The sequence below is a fragment of the Paramisgurnus dabryanus genome, chromosome 3 (assembly GCF_030506205.2).
Source record: "Paramisgurnus dabryanus chromosome 3, PD_genome_1.1, whole genome shotgun sequence".
NCBI lineage: Eukaryota > Metazoa > Chordata > Actinopteri > Cypriniformes > Cobitidae > Paramisgurnus > Paramisgurnus dabryanus.
In genome coordinates, this window is record NC_133339.1 from 33627395 (window position 1) to 33645630 (window position 18236).

Here is an 18236-nt window from a genome sequence, read left to right on the forward strand (position 1 = left end):
ACACTAGCTCTGTAAAAGGGTGTGGGTGGATTATTAACAAGGTTTGTGGAAGGGCCTTGTACCCATAAGCCTTTGTTTCTCGTCCCCGCTGAGAAAGTACAGATGAATTGTCTAAAACCTTGGCAAGGATCATAGCAAGTCAGCTTCGCTCTGCCCGCGTAGAAACGCGATGAATAGCTGACATTGAAGTGTACTCCGTCTCTGCTGCTTGTGAAAATATTTAAACATGCCTGTTTATTCTGAAGGTTGCACCTGGCTCTTATTAACTGAAGGAAGTTGAAGTAGCAGCTGTGGAATTTGGCTATTTTTACACAAAATGTGTGAAACAATCAGGCATGCCGCACTCACTCCGATGTCGATTGCAAACCTGTGCTGTGGGATTTATCTTTGAAGTTCAGCTGATAAACGTGGATCGCTGCAAACTGTGAAATGTTACAGTTAGGTTGTGAGTTTAGTTTTGTATGTGTACCAGGTCTTTGTGCAACAACCCTCGAGCAGTGTTTATGTTTTAAAAATGTAATCTCTAGTATGCGGTGATGAGATTTTTGTGAGGGTGAGGCGTTCCCAACTGTCGAGCCCTGTGTGGCAAGAGCACGCACAGATGACGGTTGGCACCATGTCTCCATTTATATTAGACAAGAATCCGAGCATTCCTGGAATGTGTCCTCCCTCGATTTAATTCAAAGTCTGGTGTGCTGCACCAATTTTTGTTTTGTCCTCAATTATGAGTCCCCATTATCTGCAGTGGTCTGGTGCTGTAATCAAATACGTGGCCGTTGAAGGTTGATCACCTTTGGACCGTGCATGAGATCTTGGTGGCTGCAGGGCGGTGATTGATGGAATTTCCACGCCTGCTCCTGCTGTCCGCTTTGGACCCGGCTGGGATAGGAATGCCCCCTTTGACTATGATGATGGAACCGTTGGTGCAGGTAACGCTTTGATGTGCTGCACTTCATGTGGTGTCCCCGGGGGTCCAGATGACAGGTTTGAATACTAATGTGTTTGTGAAATTGGAGATGTATAATAAAGATAATGAAAAGAGGGAGAGTGGAGCCAGATGCAGGCTTGCAGGTATTCTGGGATGTTGCCTCTCTTAACAGCTGTGTTCTGGGAGAATTCTCCAAAGGTTTTTTTTTGGTCTTCTTTATGTCCTTTCAAGATACTTTGAAGCCCTTTCTGTGGCTTTTTATATAATGCATAGCTCCGGAAACCGTTGGTATATATTTTTTAAACCATACTTTCATGGGATCATTGCTGTTGAATGTTAATAGCCATTCGTGCTAAATCACCCTCTCTACATGTAGCCCACTTATACATAACCTTCCGCTGTCCTTCGTAAAAAATCCCAAAAGAATAAGGTTGGATAAATGATTTGCAAATTATGCTCTACATTTGCACGGGTGTAAACATGAATCTTTTGGGTGGATTTAACTTGTTTTGTTTTTCTTAGTTGAGGAAGGTTTTCTGTCTGGCTTGTGAGGACGTTTCTATATATCAGGCTCAGATATGCTGTGGTGCAGAACCGTAAGAAAGGGCTGTGACAATCTTTACTAATTAGTCTGTGCTGTGCATGGAGAACATGCATGCCTCTGCCACACCCCTTGTGAGGTCTGCAGGAGACCACAGAAATAAATGTGTTGCTGTATTTCTTACCCTGTTACTAAGAGTAGACTATCCTCAGTCATCTCTTGGTATGGTGTCGGAATGCAGTCATCGGCATTTCACAACCATGTCACCTGAGATGTACTAAATAAAGCGTCAGCCTTTGAACTATAGAGAGTTTTAAAGGGCTGCCATCCAGTATCCCAATGGCTAATAAATAGAGATGCAATTTAAGCAGAATTTTTGTAGACTTTATTTTTATTTTGCTTTTACACTGTTGATAACACCTAATGTTCTCAAGTTGCTGTTATCACTTATTGCAAAGACTTTGCTTTGACTGCGGGCTGTGATTGTAGATAAGCGTTGAGTAACCCTGGTGTGCTTTATGTGAAACGTTTTTCCAGTTACTTCCAATTAAAATAAAAAGGCATTTGAATGCGGTGAATTTCTTTGCAATGCATGCATAAACAGACCGACCGATTGCATTGTAAAAATTGTGGCTAAATTATAATTGCATGATTGATTTGTAAGCTGACTTACATTTATTTAGCATATTGTTGATGCTAGCACGTTTTAAGCACAACAGTCCTGGTCTGACTGAGGAATTTAATCTATGGGATATCAGACCCAGAGTTAGACCCATGCTGAGATTGAAGATACCATTTCGTTTTTGGAGGGATCGAGACCGTTTCCATCTGCCCCTAATAAACCTTCGTTCAGAGCTCTGGCAACACTCATTGAAATGGGCTAACCTTTGACCCTGCCCTTCCAGGACCCTGTATCTGCTATCTCTCTAAACATTGCTTTGGAAAACTGACTTGCTCAAGGCGAGCATGAGTCAATCCATGACGGTTGCGGTGACCTGATTTAAATTGCATTGACGGTAAGAAGTAATCCATTACACCAAGACACTCCTGCTGTTGTTCATATACTCAAGTTGTCAATATTTACACTCAAAGGAGGCTGGTCCATCTAGACAGTTTAAACGGCAGTGCATGCATGGGCAGTCTTGTTGTAAATATTTCCCTTTTAATTTAGAATCGAGTTCCAAACCACTGGTCTCTGATCTTATTCAGCAATAATTTGTTGTGAAATCCTAATGGGTTCAGCAACTTTGTGTCCCTCTAACTTGGCTATAAATCCCATCTAAGGGCTGCTTGACCTTTCTCCAGTATAGACTCTCTGATTATGTTGCAACTTCGTTAGAGGGATTGGAGAAGTTCACATTCCAGGTGTGGGCTACAAACAAATGCTCTCATCTCTGGACTTCGGTGCAAGTTTGCAGTTTAACTCTGAGCTCTTTGGTTTTGAGGTTTACTCATTTCTTCAGGGTGTTGTTATGAGTCATCCGAACACCTCATGACCTCTCGCCAAAATGCTAAGCCTGCGTGACGTTGCCGCTGGGGCTATGAATAATTGTGGTCTGTAAGACGCGACTGTCCGAAAACAAACATTTAATTTGTCTGTCCTTGTGCTGTTCTAAGAACAGAGGCACTCTTGGATCAGCCTGCGCCAGGGGCCAGGGTTGTGCAGGCTTGTGCTGCCAAGCCGCTCCATAAAGGCCACAACGGGTCTTGTATGCGCCTCTCGTCTTGCTGTCCTTAAATGGAAGCCTGCCCCACCCACAATGCACTTCTCACAGTGTAGCATTTGAGTGAAGGATAAGATCCACCCAATTACAATTTTTCTCTTTGAGCCGGGAATGATGAATGCACCTGCATGACCCTTTATTTTGAAGGATTACACGCAAAGCATTTGTCCTCCCCTTTGAATGTGAAGTATTTCTCTTTTAAAGCTACTTGTTCTTAGCTCTGGTAACCCTTTTGTCTTTCACGGAAACTTATTTTTTTGAAAGGAGGAATAATGTTGTTTGTCAGCACTGTTGATGCTTGGGTTCGTGCTTTTGTTTATGGTTATTTGGGGTGTTTGGGTGGCTATGAATGTGCCTTCGTGTGTGTGTGTATATGGACTTGTGTTGCTTTGTCCTTGGTAAAATCTTGACTTTGCTTATGTGAATGGCTGCTCCTTTACGACTATGTGTCAAATGTGAAAAATGTTCTCCTTTACTTTAGTTGGTTATTATTCAGTTTTATGATTAGGTCACGACGAGCTACAGCTCTATCTACTAAGCAGATTTATGAACTGACAAGTGTTTGTGTGTAATGAACAAAGCTATCTACGTGAAAACTGTTTCACTTCGCCAGGGGAAGGTCTTGGATTATTATGTAGCAAAGGCTTGGGTATACGTCACTTTAGGGCTGGGTGGTATGACGGTATATCTCGCTACCGTGAAATAAAATGTCAAATGTAACAGATTTTTCTATTCCCTCTATAGCGTGGAATGTAAATAAGTGGGCGTGGCTAACTCTGCACTCCTGCATGTTAGGTCTCTCGCGGCTTGTGCAAGGAGCTGCGACGCCAAATAAAAAAAGCTCTTCTCGCACATAATGCTAATGTTGTTAAGTTTCTGAACTTTAAGCAAGCTAAGACAAAACTCATGTTTATATCAGTGACACGTGCACTGCTAGAGCGATGTAGTTTGAAGTGCCATTTGCTCATAGAACAGAAAGAGACGCAAAGTTGGGGGTCTATTAGAAAGTAAAGGGCGTCAAGACATGGTCATCACCTCACAGCACCGGTCATAATATCTATTTCTAGAGAACCGTCTCTCATATACAGGTATTTATCCTGTCTGTAGGTTTCTGCATATATTCATACCTGTTCATTTTACATATTGTCTATTTTAATGCACTGTTGGCATAAATACAAAATGCATACTATAGCTTCAATAGTCTATAAAATTAATAACTGATTTAATAACAAGATTCTGTCTATCAAGTCTTATCTGTTGTTATCTTCTAGGCATTTTCACTTTAAAACTTGCCCATATTTTAAAACTGTGGTGAGCATTTAGTTAAAAGCTATAGTAAGTTGCAAATTTCTTGCAACATTTAAAAATGGATTTTTAGTCATACCGCCCACCCCTACTTTACTTTGTACGCATACGCGAGGGTTAGCATACCGTGCGCGTGATGCAAATTTCATCATCAGAATATTATGTGTGTTATGTACGCGCACCAGTGGATTTTTGTAACCATGCATACTTTGTTCGCGCAGGTTGTGTATGAGCATACTGGAGTTCATAGTGTGTAAGCCAGTAGTTGTATTGCAATTTGTAGCAATGTGCATACATGGAATGTCTCTGTACATGTACAAGTTAAATAAAGCATACTTTGCAAACCTGTGGTATAAAATAAGTATATTTGTGCCTTTTAAGAAGCAGTGTCAGTCCCTCACAAATATCTCTTTGATAAACTAATTTTTAAAGATTAATGTACTAATGTTTTTTCCTTATGATAGCCAGTGATTGATGCTACATGTAATAATAAAGATAAGTATGTGTTTGTCTGGACCACTCATAAAATCTATAATATGTCTGTACTCTGTCATTTGCAGGTTTTCCTCACTTGCCAAGCAGTCTGTACCCCAGCCCATACATTCCCTTGGGCCACCTTGATCATCCACAGCTTAGCCAACATGCACTCTTTGACTCTCAAAAAGGTATGTATGTGTGTGTACCACATATCATCATAATTTGTTGTCATATCAACTTACATATAAGCAAACTGTTGCTGTTGATTAAAAAAAGGCTGAAAAGAATGATAGAGTGAAATAATGGGTTTTTTATGCTAGCTTTAATTTTGATTACATGGGGATAAACGGTGAAATATTCCCAGGGTAAAACTTTAGACTTTATTCTGCATCAGCAGAGGGAAAAGGGCAGCTTTTTGTTAGCATGTACCTGCTAGTGCTTGAACTTTTGCAAGTCATTTGATTTCTGCTCTGCCATACTCCAGGATATTGCCTCATTTAAAGTGTTTAACAAGTTAAATAGAGTATGGCCCATCGTTTTATATACTTTCTGCACTTTAAGGCCTCACACCAGATGTCCTTAGCTCTGTCAGGCTCACTCTGTCTTTTTGTGATCTTGTTCTCTCAGAGGGGTTTTACCTGCCAGGTTCTGCGCACTCCCAGTCTGCAATGGCTAGGAGCCCAGTGGCTCACATGCCTGGCCCTCTCTCCCGGGAAAAGGAGGCTCTACCTCCTCACAAAAGCTCTAAAGATTCAAGCAGGGAGCTGGGCAAAGAGAGGCCCTGTAAGAGTGACCTAGGCCACTCCCTTTCAAGGAAGGAACGTGACAGGCCAAAAGAGGAGTCACGGCCACACAGCGTGGTGGACCTCACCCAGGATGTCAAGGTGGAAGACGAGCGACGAGCAGGCAACTCGGAGAGTACTGCGAAGATGGCAGAGCACACTCTTCCTTTCTTTCACCAGCACTCGCCTGCTCTGAGCAACACGGACACTAAACCCAAACAATCTCACCAGAGCTCATCCAGTAACTATGGGACCGGTGGTCCTGGTACACCAGCCCGACACTTGAGTATGGAACAGGAGAGGAGGGACAGAGACCGGGATGACGAGAACAGCCGACCAGGGGGCCACCTTTCCAATGAAAAGCAGAAAAGATGTGAACCGGTTTCAACATCAGCTGGCCCTCTGCATGTGTCATATGCCAGTCCTTCTACCCTGCAGCCCAGCCCATCCCATCTCCAGCCCAGGCTGGTGTCCTCTAGCACCTACCCTCCCCCTCACCACATGCCATCCAGCATGTACCCGCTCTACTCTACAGCTAAAGAGCCAGGCAAAGAACACAGAGTGATAGCTCCTACTTATGTGCCTTCTGTCGAGGTTTACGATGAGCGAAAAGGGCCAATTCAAATTGCTTCCCAAGCTCGAGATAATAAAAATGACAAAAGCAAGGAGAGAGACCAATACAGATCTATCCTGCAGGTGGGAAACGAGAGAACACATATGGACAATAGTCGATCCTCCGTTAGGAGCGAGTCACCCCCTCACGGGGACGTCAAGAGAGACGTTTTACGTGAAGGCTCTGTAATTAGGTCAAATGGTTTGGCCATGAAAAAGCCTTTGCCTTTGGATAACAACATGAATAAATCTATGAACAGCCCAGATGCTAGGGACTTAACCAACACTACATCAAAACACATGATCAAAACGGGACTTGAGGCTGAATCCCGCAGCCAGGAGCGAGACAGGGTTCAAAGGTCTGGCCATTCATTCTCCGAGTTGGATCCAAGCACACTTCACTCAGAGCAACACCCATTAAACGGCTTGGGTTCTACTGAGCCCAAATGGAAACCTTTTGAGATGACGAATTATGCTACTAGTCACATGGCCGCATTGGCGGCCCAACATGCCCATGGCCCCAGAGGTGAGGAAGAGGGCAAGCGGATGTACCTGAACACTACCAGCTTACATAGACCAGCAGGCAATGGAGGAAGTCCTAAGGGCCACGGGGAAGTGTCTGCCATGCAGAGCCTTATCAAATACAGTGGCAACTTCTCCAGCGAATCTGGATCTAGGCATGGTTCAGATAACCGTAGTTCGTTTGGAGGTCTGGGTGGCATGAAACCTGAGGCAAACTATCCTGGAGTGTCTAGGGTTCAGCATCTTCCACCCCAGCAGCTTGGCAAGCAGTTAAAGAAGGAACCAGAGAGACCAGAGAGTGCCAAATCTTTTGGCAGGGATGGAAGCTTATCTCAAGGGGAAGCAGAGGTTCGTCATCCCCCAGTTGGCATTGCAGTGGCGGTTGCCCGTCAGAGAGACAACAGCAGCAAGCCCAGCTCAGTATCGGACAGGGACAGGCCACATCTTGGAGGAACAATCAAAGGTGAGCCGCTTCGTTTCTGTCTGTTAAATACATTGTTATTGTAATATAAATTGTGTACATTTTCCAACATTTTGTTATTTTAAATGGCGAAACTGAAGAAAATCATTCTGACTTTGTTGTTAAAGTCCATTTATGTGAACATGCTCGCTCGCAAGGTCATTCCCTGCTGCGTATAGGAAGAGATGGGCTTTCATTTCTTAAACAGCATGAGCTTTCCTATTGCTTTGGCCCAAATGTTTCCTGTTAGCATAGGGAGGTATGAAGACATTGCACGCCCGACCCTGTTGTAAACATAATTTACAGAGCACAACTAAAGGCAGCAAGCATTGCATTCTAATATGACTTTAGGTTTGTTGCTTAGCAAATGAATCGGGGACCGAATAAGAGGTTGAGAGCAGGGAATTAATTTATGTCTTTCTGTGGGCAAGGAAATTGCAGTGATAACATTAGTCCTCTCGCCCCGAGAGTAGGTTTGAATTTACATTTTTAAGTGTTAGGGACAGAGCTTTACTTGACCAATTTGCTCTCTTTTGGATGCAAACGGATAACATGTCGGACAGGCTTTTGGTAACCTTGGAAACAGACTGAAACCTTTTCCCTGGAGCATGACAAGGGATCTGTGTGCACTCCGTTCCCCTTCTCGGTTTAGAAGAACACAATCTCCTCTTGACTGCTGTATGTCAGAACCGTGGGGGTTCAATACACTTCTAGAATCTTGCTAGAACATTCTCTACATTTTATCTTTTTTTGTCCTGCATCTGGACAAGCGTAAAAGTCTTTTTTAGTTTATTTGTAAAATGGTACTACTTGGGTTTGTGTGCATGATTCCAAAGGATTGTGGCTCTAGGATAGAGCAATATGAACCGTTTGATACTGCAATGGTGTTGAAACATTGATAAGTGATTGATGGGCCTCAATGGGTTCTTGTAAATGCGATATGTTAATCTGCCTAGGTTCTGTGTTTTATCCTTTGGACAGTTTGTAAAGGGCCAGTCTGTAATCTCAAAGATGTGTTATGACACTGCTTATGACTGGCTGCAGAGTGTTTTTGACTGATAAACACCTTTAGAGCAAGGGCTTATTTCTGGAGCTGTGTATTTATAGAGATTTACGTCTTGCCAGACATCACTGGCACTTTTTATTATGGGGTACAGAATGGGACATACATTTTTTTTTAAAGGTACATTTTGTTTTCTTGACAAATGGTGGGAATTAACTTTTAGAAAATATATTTTTATAATTTTATATAAAAAAATAATCAATTAAAATATTGATTAATAAATCCTGCTTAACTTTTTACTTATTTTAAGTAAGGCTTAAAATGTTTGCAACTTTGTTATTGAGTTTGGGACATTCAAATACAATTTGAAAAACTATCTATAATTTTCAAGTTAAATTTAAAAATAATTTGGGACATATATTCAGTTTAATCCTTTATTGTTTACAATGCCTTAGAGAAGTGAAAGTATGTGGTTTGTGGCTCCTGATGATTTCAAGTAATGTTTTAAGTAGAACGGTCTAGTAATGAGTATTAAGAAGATGAAAATAAATTTAGTAAATGTGTTGGTTTAATGCTCTAATGTACAGGCCCCATTCACACAGAAGAGGAGCGGGGAGACGAGAGGGTGCGTCACCGTGACGAGCGCCTTCTCGTGGGACGTGTGGAGCGAGAGCAGGAGAAAGTGTTGCGGTAAGATGAGAGTTCATAACTGACAGCGTGAGCATTTACAGTGCATGTTGAAGCAAGCTACTTAAAGCAACACCAAAGAGTTTTTTTTACCTTAAAATAACGCTTCCAAAACAGTTTCAGTCGTTCATCCACTCTAAACAGGGTGAACAGCACTTTCACATTCGCTTTGCAGCCCTCTATCGACCAAAACCGCACTAAAGAAGTTTCCAAACGTCGGGTAGTGGTCCTGTAGTCCGAGTGAATACTACAAAAACTTGCTTTACGGCAGACCTACAATCCAATCAGAGCCAGCTATGCCTCAGTATTTATGACAGTGGTAATGAACAATTACGCTTCTAACCTGTAGGGGGAGCAAAGAGCCAGAGTTCTTTAGTGTTGCTTTAAGTAACCGTATAGCTACAAATGCAACCGTGCATGTTGAGTTTTTATAGAAGCACTAGTTTAGTAGACACAAACACACAGTACCTTCTTTTTTCATTTTGTGAGTGTCATAAATTAGTTTTTAGGAAAACTTTGCCAAACTTCTACATTTGTGATTTATTCAAAGGTTTGTGTTCCATTGGCTGTAAATTCTACAGTGTGCTGACAGCGGTGGTGTTGCTTTTCACATTCAAACTGTAAATTTTGTATGACAAGCAAGACATGGGGGAAACATAACACAACTTTTATTATTTATCAACAAAAAGCCTGTATTTTTTTTTTTTTTAAAGAACCCTGCCATATCTTTGCATTAATAAATTGTTATTTCCCACTAGGAATGTTAGCAGTTGGTTGCACTTCTACAAAGTGAAAGTTGAATAAACTTAAACTTAAATGTATTCAGTATTTTAGTAATACCAAGTAGTACATTTTCTTTAAAAAAAAAATGTTAATGCTTTTTAACGTGTTATCAATTGAAGTAATGTTTCAGGAGACTTGAAAAGTGTAATCTTTTTGCAGTGTGATTGTATTTATTTAATTGGTTAAGATTACACCTTTTACATAAATGCCATCAGATTTAAAAGTTTTAAAATTGTGACTTTCAGTCAAGGATCCTAAACTTTTGATCAGTAGTGTACATCATGTACCATTGCAGTCGTTGTTCTTTTGAAGACTCTCCATGTTCGTTTTGTGGTATTAAAGGAATATTCAATTTTCTTAAAAGAAAAATCCAGATAATTTACTCACCACCATGTCATCCAAAATGTTGATGCCTGTCTTTGTTCAGTCGAGAAGACATTATGTTTTTTGAGGAAAACATTGCAGGATTTTTCTCATTTTAATGGACTTTAATAACATTTAATACTTAACTCAACACTTAACAGTTTTTTTCCAACGGAGTTTCAAAGGACAATAAACGATCCCAAACGAGGCATAAGGGTCTTATCTAGCAAAACGATTGTCATTTTTGACAATAAAAATAACAGATATAGACTTTTAAAGCACAACTTCTCGTCTAAATCCGGTCCAGCGCGACCTAAAGTAAATGCGTAGTGACATAAGGAGGTCACGTGTTACATATATAAAACGCACATTTGCGGACCATTGTAAACAATAAACTGACACAAATACATTAATTAGTATCAGTTGACATACAACAACGTAGGAACTGTCCTCGTTCTCAACACTTGTAAACACTGGGGCGGAGTTTCGCGTTCGTCCTCTGTGACCTCTTGACGTGATGACGTATTGCGTGGGGTCACGTTGGCGCATCACGACCGGATTTAAACGAGAAGTTGTGCTTTAAAAGTGTATATTTGTTATTTTTATTGTCAAAAATGACAATCGTTTTGCTAGATAAGACCCTTATGCCTTGTTTGGGATCATTTAGAGTCCTTTGAAACTCCGTTGAAAAATACTGTTAAGTGTTGAGTTAAGTATTAAATGTTGGGCTCTATGAAAGTCCATGAAAATGAGAAAAATCCTGCAATGTTTTCCCCAAAAAACATAATTTCTTCTCGACTGAACAAAGAAAGACGTCAACATTTTGGATGACATGGTGGTGAGTAAATTATCTGGATTTTTCTTTTAAGAAAATTGAATATTCCTTTAATGATTCATCTATTTTTAATTAGAATCGATTAATATTCCTGTCAGTTATCATCCCTGTTTTCCACTTTCATCGTCTTCTAGTGTCTGTGTAGTTTTGTTGACTCATTTGTGTCGGTTTAGGTTTTTTTTGGGGGGGGGGGGGCTGTCTATCACAAAAGGAGTAGTACAATTGCCTCCAAAAAGTACAGTGTTGCATTGAGCTTAAGAAAGAAGAGCTTGTGACAGACTTTTCCGCACACATGATGTTTGGAAGTTGGTGATGTCTATGCATAAATGAGATATGAAGGCTACAAATCATTGACCGTTTAAATGTGTAGATCTTTAAAAAAAAAATTCTCTGCAGCCTGTGCTGATGCTAGTCTATAAACGACAGCCATTTAGCATCAGTGTGCCAACATGACATTTTCTATATTCGGTTAGAGGTTTTAGAAGCTTAGATGCAAGTCTTTTAATTCAAAGCACACACCCTTTTATTAAAATAATCTTCTTTGTAGCAAGCGTTTTGGAGCATATTCAGTCTAATGGATTCTTGTTTCTTTGATACCGCGCATTGGCTAAACCTAGCAACTTTTTGCTTTCATTGGTGTGAAATGGATTTATGGCAAGTTCTCAGCAAATATGTGCCTATTTTCTAAGTGTGGCTCATTTCGAGGAGCAAAAAAGCAGCCTTCCCCACTGGGGAAATCGGTGCTTATAAAAGTGACTCTCTCTCAGCAGGAATCTGCTCTGAGTGTCTGTCTTTAAGTGTAGGGTGGAATAAAAGTCATAGACTGGTGATTTTGTGTCTCAGTTGGGGCTAAATGGCCACAGGTTCTCCTATTGGGCTTGAATAAGCACAAATTTTTGAAATGTTGAAGCATATATGACTTCTTATTTCCTAGTGGTCACATTTGGGCAGCTGGATATTGGACACTTAAAGTTATTTTTTAGTAGGATGTCAGTCCAAACCTTCATTTATTGGTGATTTCCAAGACCAAATTTGTAATACACATTTTATATTATATTCATGTCAGAGAATCACTAACATGCAAGCCTTATTTACAGGGACACTAAAGAAGACTACACTCAGTTGCATCCACCTATGGTGTCTGCTAGTGGACTGAACCCCAACCTGATGGTGACTGGAGGGCCAACGCGCTGGCCTGCTGACCCCACCTCCCACCTGGCCTCTCACCCGTGGCTGCCCCGCCCTGGAGCCCCCTCTATGTGGCTATCTGGCTCTCCATATGGTGCCCACCTTTTTTTCTGGTCTATTTTATGTAAAAATTGTGATTTTAAAACTAGCTTTTGGCATGTACTTAATTCCTATTTTAATGAGGAATACATTTTTATAGCTGAGGGAGTTTGGAATTGCTGAACTGTATTTTGAGATTTCAAGGCTGAATTCTTTCCTCAAAGCGGCCTGCTGGCCCACCAGACCTGCTCAAGCTTTTTGTCTGGGCTGAACATTTTTAGACATTCTTAGAAACAATCAGCCTCCCTTTCCAACTACCATCCAAGAAAAACAAAAACATCATGACCGATTCGCAGTTCGCTGACGTACATAATTTGGTCTAGACTTTACTTAAAAACAAAAATGTCCCCTAAAAATAATTGCAGCTGTTAAAGTGCCATGACTCTTGGATGAAATTCAAGAAACTCTGTGCTCCAGACACGAGGGTGAGATGATGGTGGGAATGTTGTTTCTCTACGGATTAACTCTTTCTCACAAAGCTGTCGTAAATGAGCCAACGACTACAAGTATATGGTGATGTGAAGGGACCCTGTTAACTCGATCACTGCTTTTCTGTCTGATACAGGACTAGGACCATCTTCTCTCCATCAGGCCATGCCTTCAGGATATCCTCCTGCACTGACAGGCTCCATCCCCCCACCCTACCAGTTTGCCCGGGACCCACAAACCGGACAGCTGGTTGTTATTTCGACGGAGCATCTGCCGCACTATGGTGGGTCCTGTATGCCCATGGTTTCTACGCCTATATTGCCAATCTTTCCATTTTATCACACTTGCATGTAACATGCAGTTACAACAGTGAGTGGGAGTGTGTGATTTCCATAACATGCCTGAGAATAAATATACTGGATATGTGATGCTCAAGACTCCCTCCTGTTCCCTCAAAAGCTGAGATGTTGGAGCGAGGACCCCCGCTATGGTCGGCCATGTACCCGCCGGCAGGAAGCTCTCTACAGCACGCCCATCAGCTGCAGCTCCTCTCCCACCAGCAGCTCCTGCGCCAACAGGAGCTCTTCATGATCCAGCACCAGACCGCACAGGTCATAGAGCTGCAGAGGAACGCACAGCTAGTGGTATGAAATTTTGTCTCTGTTAACGTAATCATAGTCATGGGGAGGTGCTGCTGTATTTCTCATTTAGAGGTTGGTTGACAACAGTGTTTTTTGCATAATGCAAAACAACAAGATTTGAAACTAAAGTTAATGTTGAGTCCTTAATACTAGACTTCAATCTCTCTTTTTTTTAGGGGATGAGCATCAAAGGCGGGTTGCCCCTATAGCAACTGTTACCATTAGTAAATGCCCAGTGAACTCACATAAACATCTGTATTTACATTAACCAACAAAGATTAATAAATAAAGCTGTATTGCTTATTGTTGGTTCATGTTAGCTAATGCATTAAAGGAAAACACCACTGTTTTTCAATATTTTACTATGTTCTTCCCTCAGTTCAGACAAATTAATACATACATTTCTTTTTTTTAATGTGTGCACTTAATCTTTGTACAGCATGTCGTGAATGTGTTAGCATTTAGCCTAGCCTCATTTATTCCTTAGGATCCAAACAGGGATGAATTTTGAAGCCACCAAAAGCTTCCATTTTTTCCCTATTTAAAGACTGTTACATGAGTAGTTACACGAGTAAGTATGGTGGCACAAAATAAAATGTGGCGATTTCTTTAAGCACATAAAAAATGAGTTCACGTGAACTTGCAAAACTAAGGGGTTAGGGATAAAAGGAAGGGTTAAGACAGAGAAATGGGATTGGGCCTTAGTTCTCTTCCGCCATACAATATAGTTTTTATATACGCTTAAAAATCAAAAACAATTATTGAAGTGTGTAGTTGCATAAACCTTGAATATACTTTCATGTTTAAGATATTTAAAAAATGTGAGTCATTAATTATATATTTGCTGCTGCAGGAAAGATTTAATGCAAGTCAACCGAGGCCAGATTTGGAGGAAAAGCCAGACAAAAGAGGAACCGAGGGAACCAAAGCCAGTCTCTCAGTCATTCCCGCTCCACTCCTGCACTCACGCAAGCCTCTCCCGCGCTCCCCAACACCCTCCACCTCTTACAACAAAGCTCTGACACCGCTGCCATCACCCGTTGCCGCAGTGAAGTCTGAAGAAAGACCCAAGGTGGAAAAGACCCTTCCTCAGCAGCCCTACTCTCAACCATCATCTCCTGTCCCACACTCGGTCCGCCCTGCTTCAGCCTTACCCTCACACTCTACCGCCTCCCCCATCCTCCGGCCCAAAGAAGAGTCTGTGGATGTGCCTGAGAAAGAACCACTCAGTTTACAGAAACAACCTTCTACTCCTTTCTCATCCATCTACCCTGGTAAGTGGCAAGCATCCTTCATCCATGCTAAATTGGTACAACCACTGCAAGGATGGCCGTTTGTAATTATGTGCATATTGCACAATAAATGAGTGAGTGAGGTGGCAATCAAATACCGAACAGAAAGTTGGTTAATCATGCATGGTCATAAATCACTTTAGTGCTATTTTGAGGAAATCTGCTTGGGACAGGACTGAGAATCCACACAGGACATCAGTCAAAGGCAGCACGCTGTTCTTCCTGTCTGAATCTGCAGCTCTAATGAGTTGTCTGTGGATATTCTCACATATGGGACTACCAGCTGCCACTTCACTAGAATACAGACTCCTTATGATAGCCAGTGCTTTTGTTAACCATATCCCTTGGCGGTTTTCCTTTTAAAAATGTTCAGTTCTTAGAATAAATAGATTTTCTGCTTGCGCTGCATTCCGAATGTATAAGTATGCACAAGCGTGTTGCCCTGTGTGTATATGTGGGCTTTGGAGCTGCTCGTGCTGAGGCCATTTGATTCATGAAAGTTTCATGAAAAGCCCCGTTGCTGAAGAACACGCGGGTTATTAATCATTTTGTCACAGTAAACTAAGGCTCTGCTACTCTTTGCATAAGCACCCCAAGTCCCTCAAACCTCTCTCTCTTTTGTTTCTTTGGCAGAAATTCCACCTGGCTACCCGTACCAATCAATAACCGCTCCGTTCGGTAGCCATTACCCCTACCTACTCCAGCCTGCCGCTGCCGCAGATGCTGACGGCCTCGCGCCAGATGTGCCGCTGTCGGCGGAGACCTCAGAGCACTTGGCGACCGCCCCCGATGTCAAACCTCGGCACTTGTGTTCTCCAGTGGTGGTTGAGCCACTTCAGGTGTGTAGAGAGCCAGAGCCCATGGAAGAGGGCAGTGCACCATTCAAAAAAGAGGATGGAGAAGATGCCCTGATTCAGAACAGCCCAAGAAGACTCATCCATTCTTCACCCATCACAGTCCAAGACTCCATCACCCCTACAGATGCCGAAGCACATCCCATTGCCACAGTCACACCACCACCTCAGGATGAACAAGAACAGGATGGCAAAGAGTTCATCAGAATCAAAGCGGTCTCTTCAAGCCATCCAGGACTATACGCCTCATCTGGGCTGGACTCTGAAAGAACCAGCGCAGTAGAAGGTGCCCAGAGCTCGATTGGTCTTGTAGACGAAGCCTACCAGTCCACATTGACATATACTGACAACCCTGTGGCTTGTGACGTACAACCAGCATACCCACCCTCAGGTCTTTCTGATAGACTGAGCCCTGTAGACCTCAGAGAACCTGTTCTTGATGGTCCACACCTAGAGTCCAAACATGACAATCTCTTCCTTCCTAACAGTAGCCCTCCTCACCTCCGGCCCTCCTCTGTACCGGTAGCCATCCTGCCTGAAGACCCTATGGCAGGCATGATCGCACTGGTCACGGCCAGTGAGCTTCCTCAGGCCGGACCTCTGTCTATTGTAGCATCTACCTTTACATCTGAGCTCTGCCCGGATGTCAGTCCGCTAGAGTCTACTGCTCTGGAGGGCATGGCTCTGCTCAGCCAGATGGCAGAACTGGAGATGCAAAGGCAACCCACAGAGGACACGCAGGGTAAGTCTCATTTTAAAGAGAGGAAGGATCTAACGCACTGTGTAAATATCTTAACCTCAGAATTTATTCTAGCAAGCATCTTCAGAGTTCATTTGAATGATAAACAATGTGCCAGGCCGCTTGTTCCTTTAGTCACCTAGATCCTACTATGCATCTTTTAGTGTAAATAAGTATATTAAAGAAGTAATAAATAAACCGCTATGTAGTCTTTTTCCTACTAATGTGTCAAACGCCTTAAAGCACCCTGACACAGAAACGCCTATATTTACAGATGTATTGGAGAGTGTGGGCTTGCACTGTGCTGCCTGGAGGTAATTAATGGTGATATTGATCGTGTGTTTGTGTGTGCAGGCATAATGCTTTGTGGACTGGAGAGCCTGTTGGAAGCTGGCAGGCAGATCCTTCTGGAGGCCATCGAGTGTCAACCTCAGGTTACCATACGCCTCCCCCGAGAGCTCAATCCTAACAAGAAATACAGCTGGAGGCAGAAGAAAGATGAACCTGTATGCATGACTTTATATCACTCAGCTTTTTTTTAACATAGACACAAGAGTTCTGTGTAATGCTTCGTATTTGCTGCTGTTTTATATGAAGAATAGTAAGGCTGTGGTTTCAACAAGTTTAACCAGTCGGATCTCCATTGAAATTTTGTATTTTATGAAGTAGCTAATTTGTAGTGTTGTAGTACTCGAGACCTGACTTTTTAAAGGTCTTGGTCTCGTCTCGGAATCGACCGCATTTTTACTTCGTCTCAGACGAAAAGGACTTAGAATTTTATTTCAAGACCGGTCAAGACCACAACTAATGGCATAATCACGAAATTATTTTTATCATTAATTTTGTTAATTACAATTAATTTTATCATTAATTATTAAATAATTATTATAATTACTATAATTTACTGATTTTTACGGTGCCAATTTATTATTATTATTATTATTATTATTTTTATCATTTTATCAACTTCTCTCATGGCATACGCACACGAGAAGTGCCTAATCATATGCATTTTTCACATTTTATCATAAGTGTTTTAATGCATTGACTTGCACTGGTGTTGGTCTCAGCCTGTATAAGTCTTGGTCTTGTTCTCGGTCTAGGCCTGTCTTGGTCTTTGTCTCAGTTTAGGTGGTCTTGACTACAACACCACTAATTTGTTAAGTGAATCACACAAAAACGTGAAGCATTAACGAAGCCCTACCCCTAAATGTGACATCACTACTAGGGTGAAACCAGATTGTCAAGAAAATGTATGAATGAGATATTGAAAAATGTATGCAAATTAGCAAACTCATAAAATGCAAATTGAGAGATTGTGTTGTTTTTACTTGAATTTAATGGTGTTCAAAAATTAACTTTCAAAAGTTTTAAGAGATTTAATTTTTTTAAAACCTTAATTGATTTGGGCACATTTACAAAGTACATTTTTGTGTCAAATTTTGCTACTGTGGATTTATTAATGTGTTTTTAGAGAATCATATTATTGGTTTCTAGTTAATAATTATTTAGCTTTTAGTAGACTCTTATCACTAAATTATCTTGGCACCTTATTTAGCCCAGAGCTGCTGTTAACAAGTACTGAAGCCTTAAGTATAGTATTTACATGTACACACGGTCCACATACAGCGCACGTGATGCAAATTTCGTCATCAGAAAAGTATGCATGCACTGTACTGGGATTTTTGTAACTCTGCATACTTGGTATGTTTTGGTTGTGCATGCACGTACAGGAGTATGTAGGCAAGGAGAGGTATTGCATTTTGTCTCAAAACTATAGTACTGATTAACCACAGGCAATAATCCTGCTCTTTCTCTCTCAGATGTTCTCCAAATCCTCTTTGGAGGGAATGGACACCGCAGAAGTGGACTTTCGCGTGAGGCTTGCCGAGCTCCAGCAGCAGTACAAAGAAAAGCAAAGGGAGCTTGTCAAGCTGCAGAGACGGAAAGACAAAGAGTGAGTCTCCCGATT

At 41.6% G+C, this 18236-nt stretch overlaps 1 protein-coding gene across 4 annotated transcripts in view; it reads left to right on the forward strand.

Moving 5' to 3' along the window:
• The window catches only part of tnrc18 (trinucleotide repeat containing 18), a 54821-nt gene that overhangs the window by 16560 nt on the left and 20025 nt on the right, over positions 1 to 18236 (forward strand). For all 4 annotated transcript variants that reach the window (XM_065255427.2, XM_065255429.2, XM_065255428.2 and 1 more), the window contains exons 4-13: positions 5059 to 5163; positions 5603 to 7354; positions 8942 to 9044; positions 12120 to 12304; positions 12875 to 13021; positions 13198 to 13382; positions 14233 to 14653; positions 15305 to 16267; positions 16619 to 16770; positions 18088 to 18221. In XM_065255427.2, the coding sequence (XP_065111499.2) occupies positions 5059 to 5163; positions 5603 to 7354; positions 8942 to 9044; positions 12120 to 12304; positions 12875 to 13021; positions 13198 to 13382; positions 14233 to 14653; positions 15305 to 16267; positions 16619 to 16770; positions 18088 to 18221 (4147 nt within the window). The remainder of the gene's footprint in view (positions 1 to 5058; positions 5164 to 5602; positions 7355 to 8941; positions 9045 to 12119; positions 12305 to 12874; positions 13022 to 13197; positions 13383 to 14232; positions 14654 to 15304; positions 16268 to 16618; positions 16771 to 18087; positions 18222 to 18236) is intronic.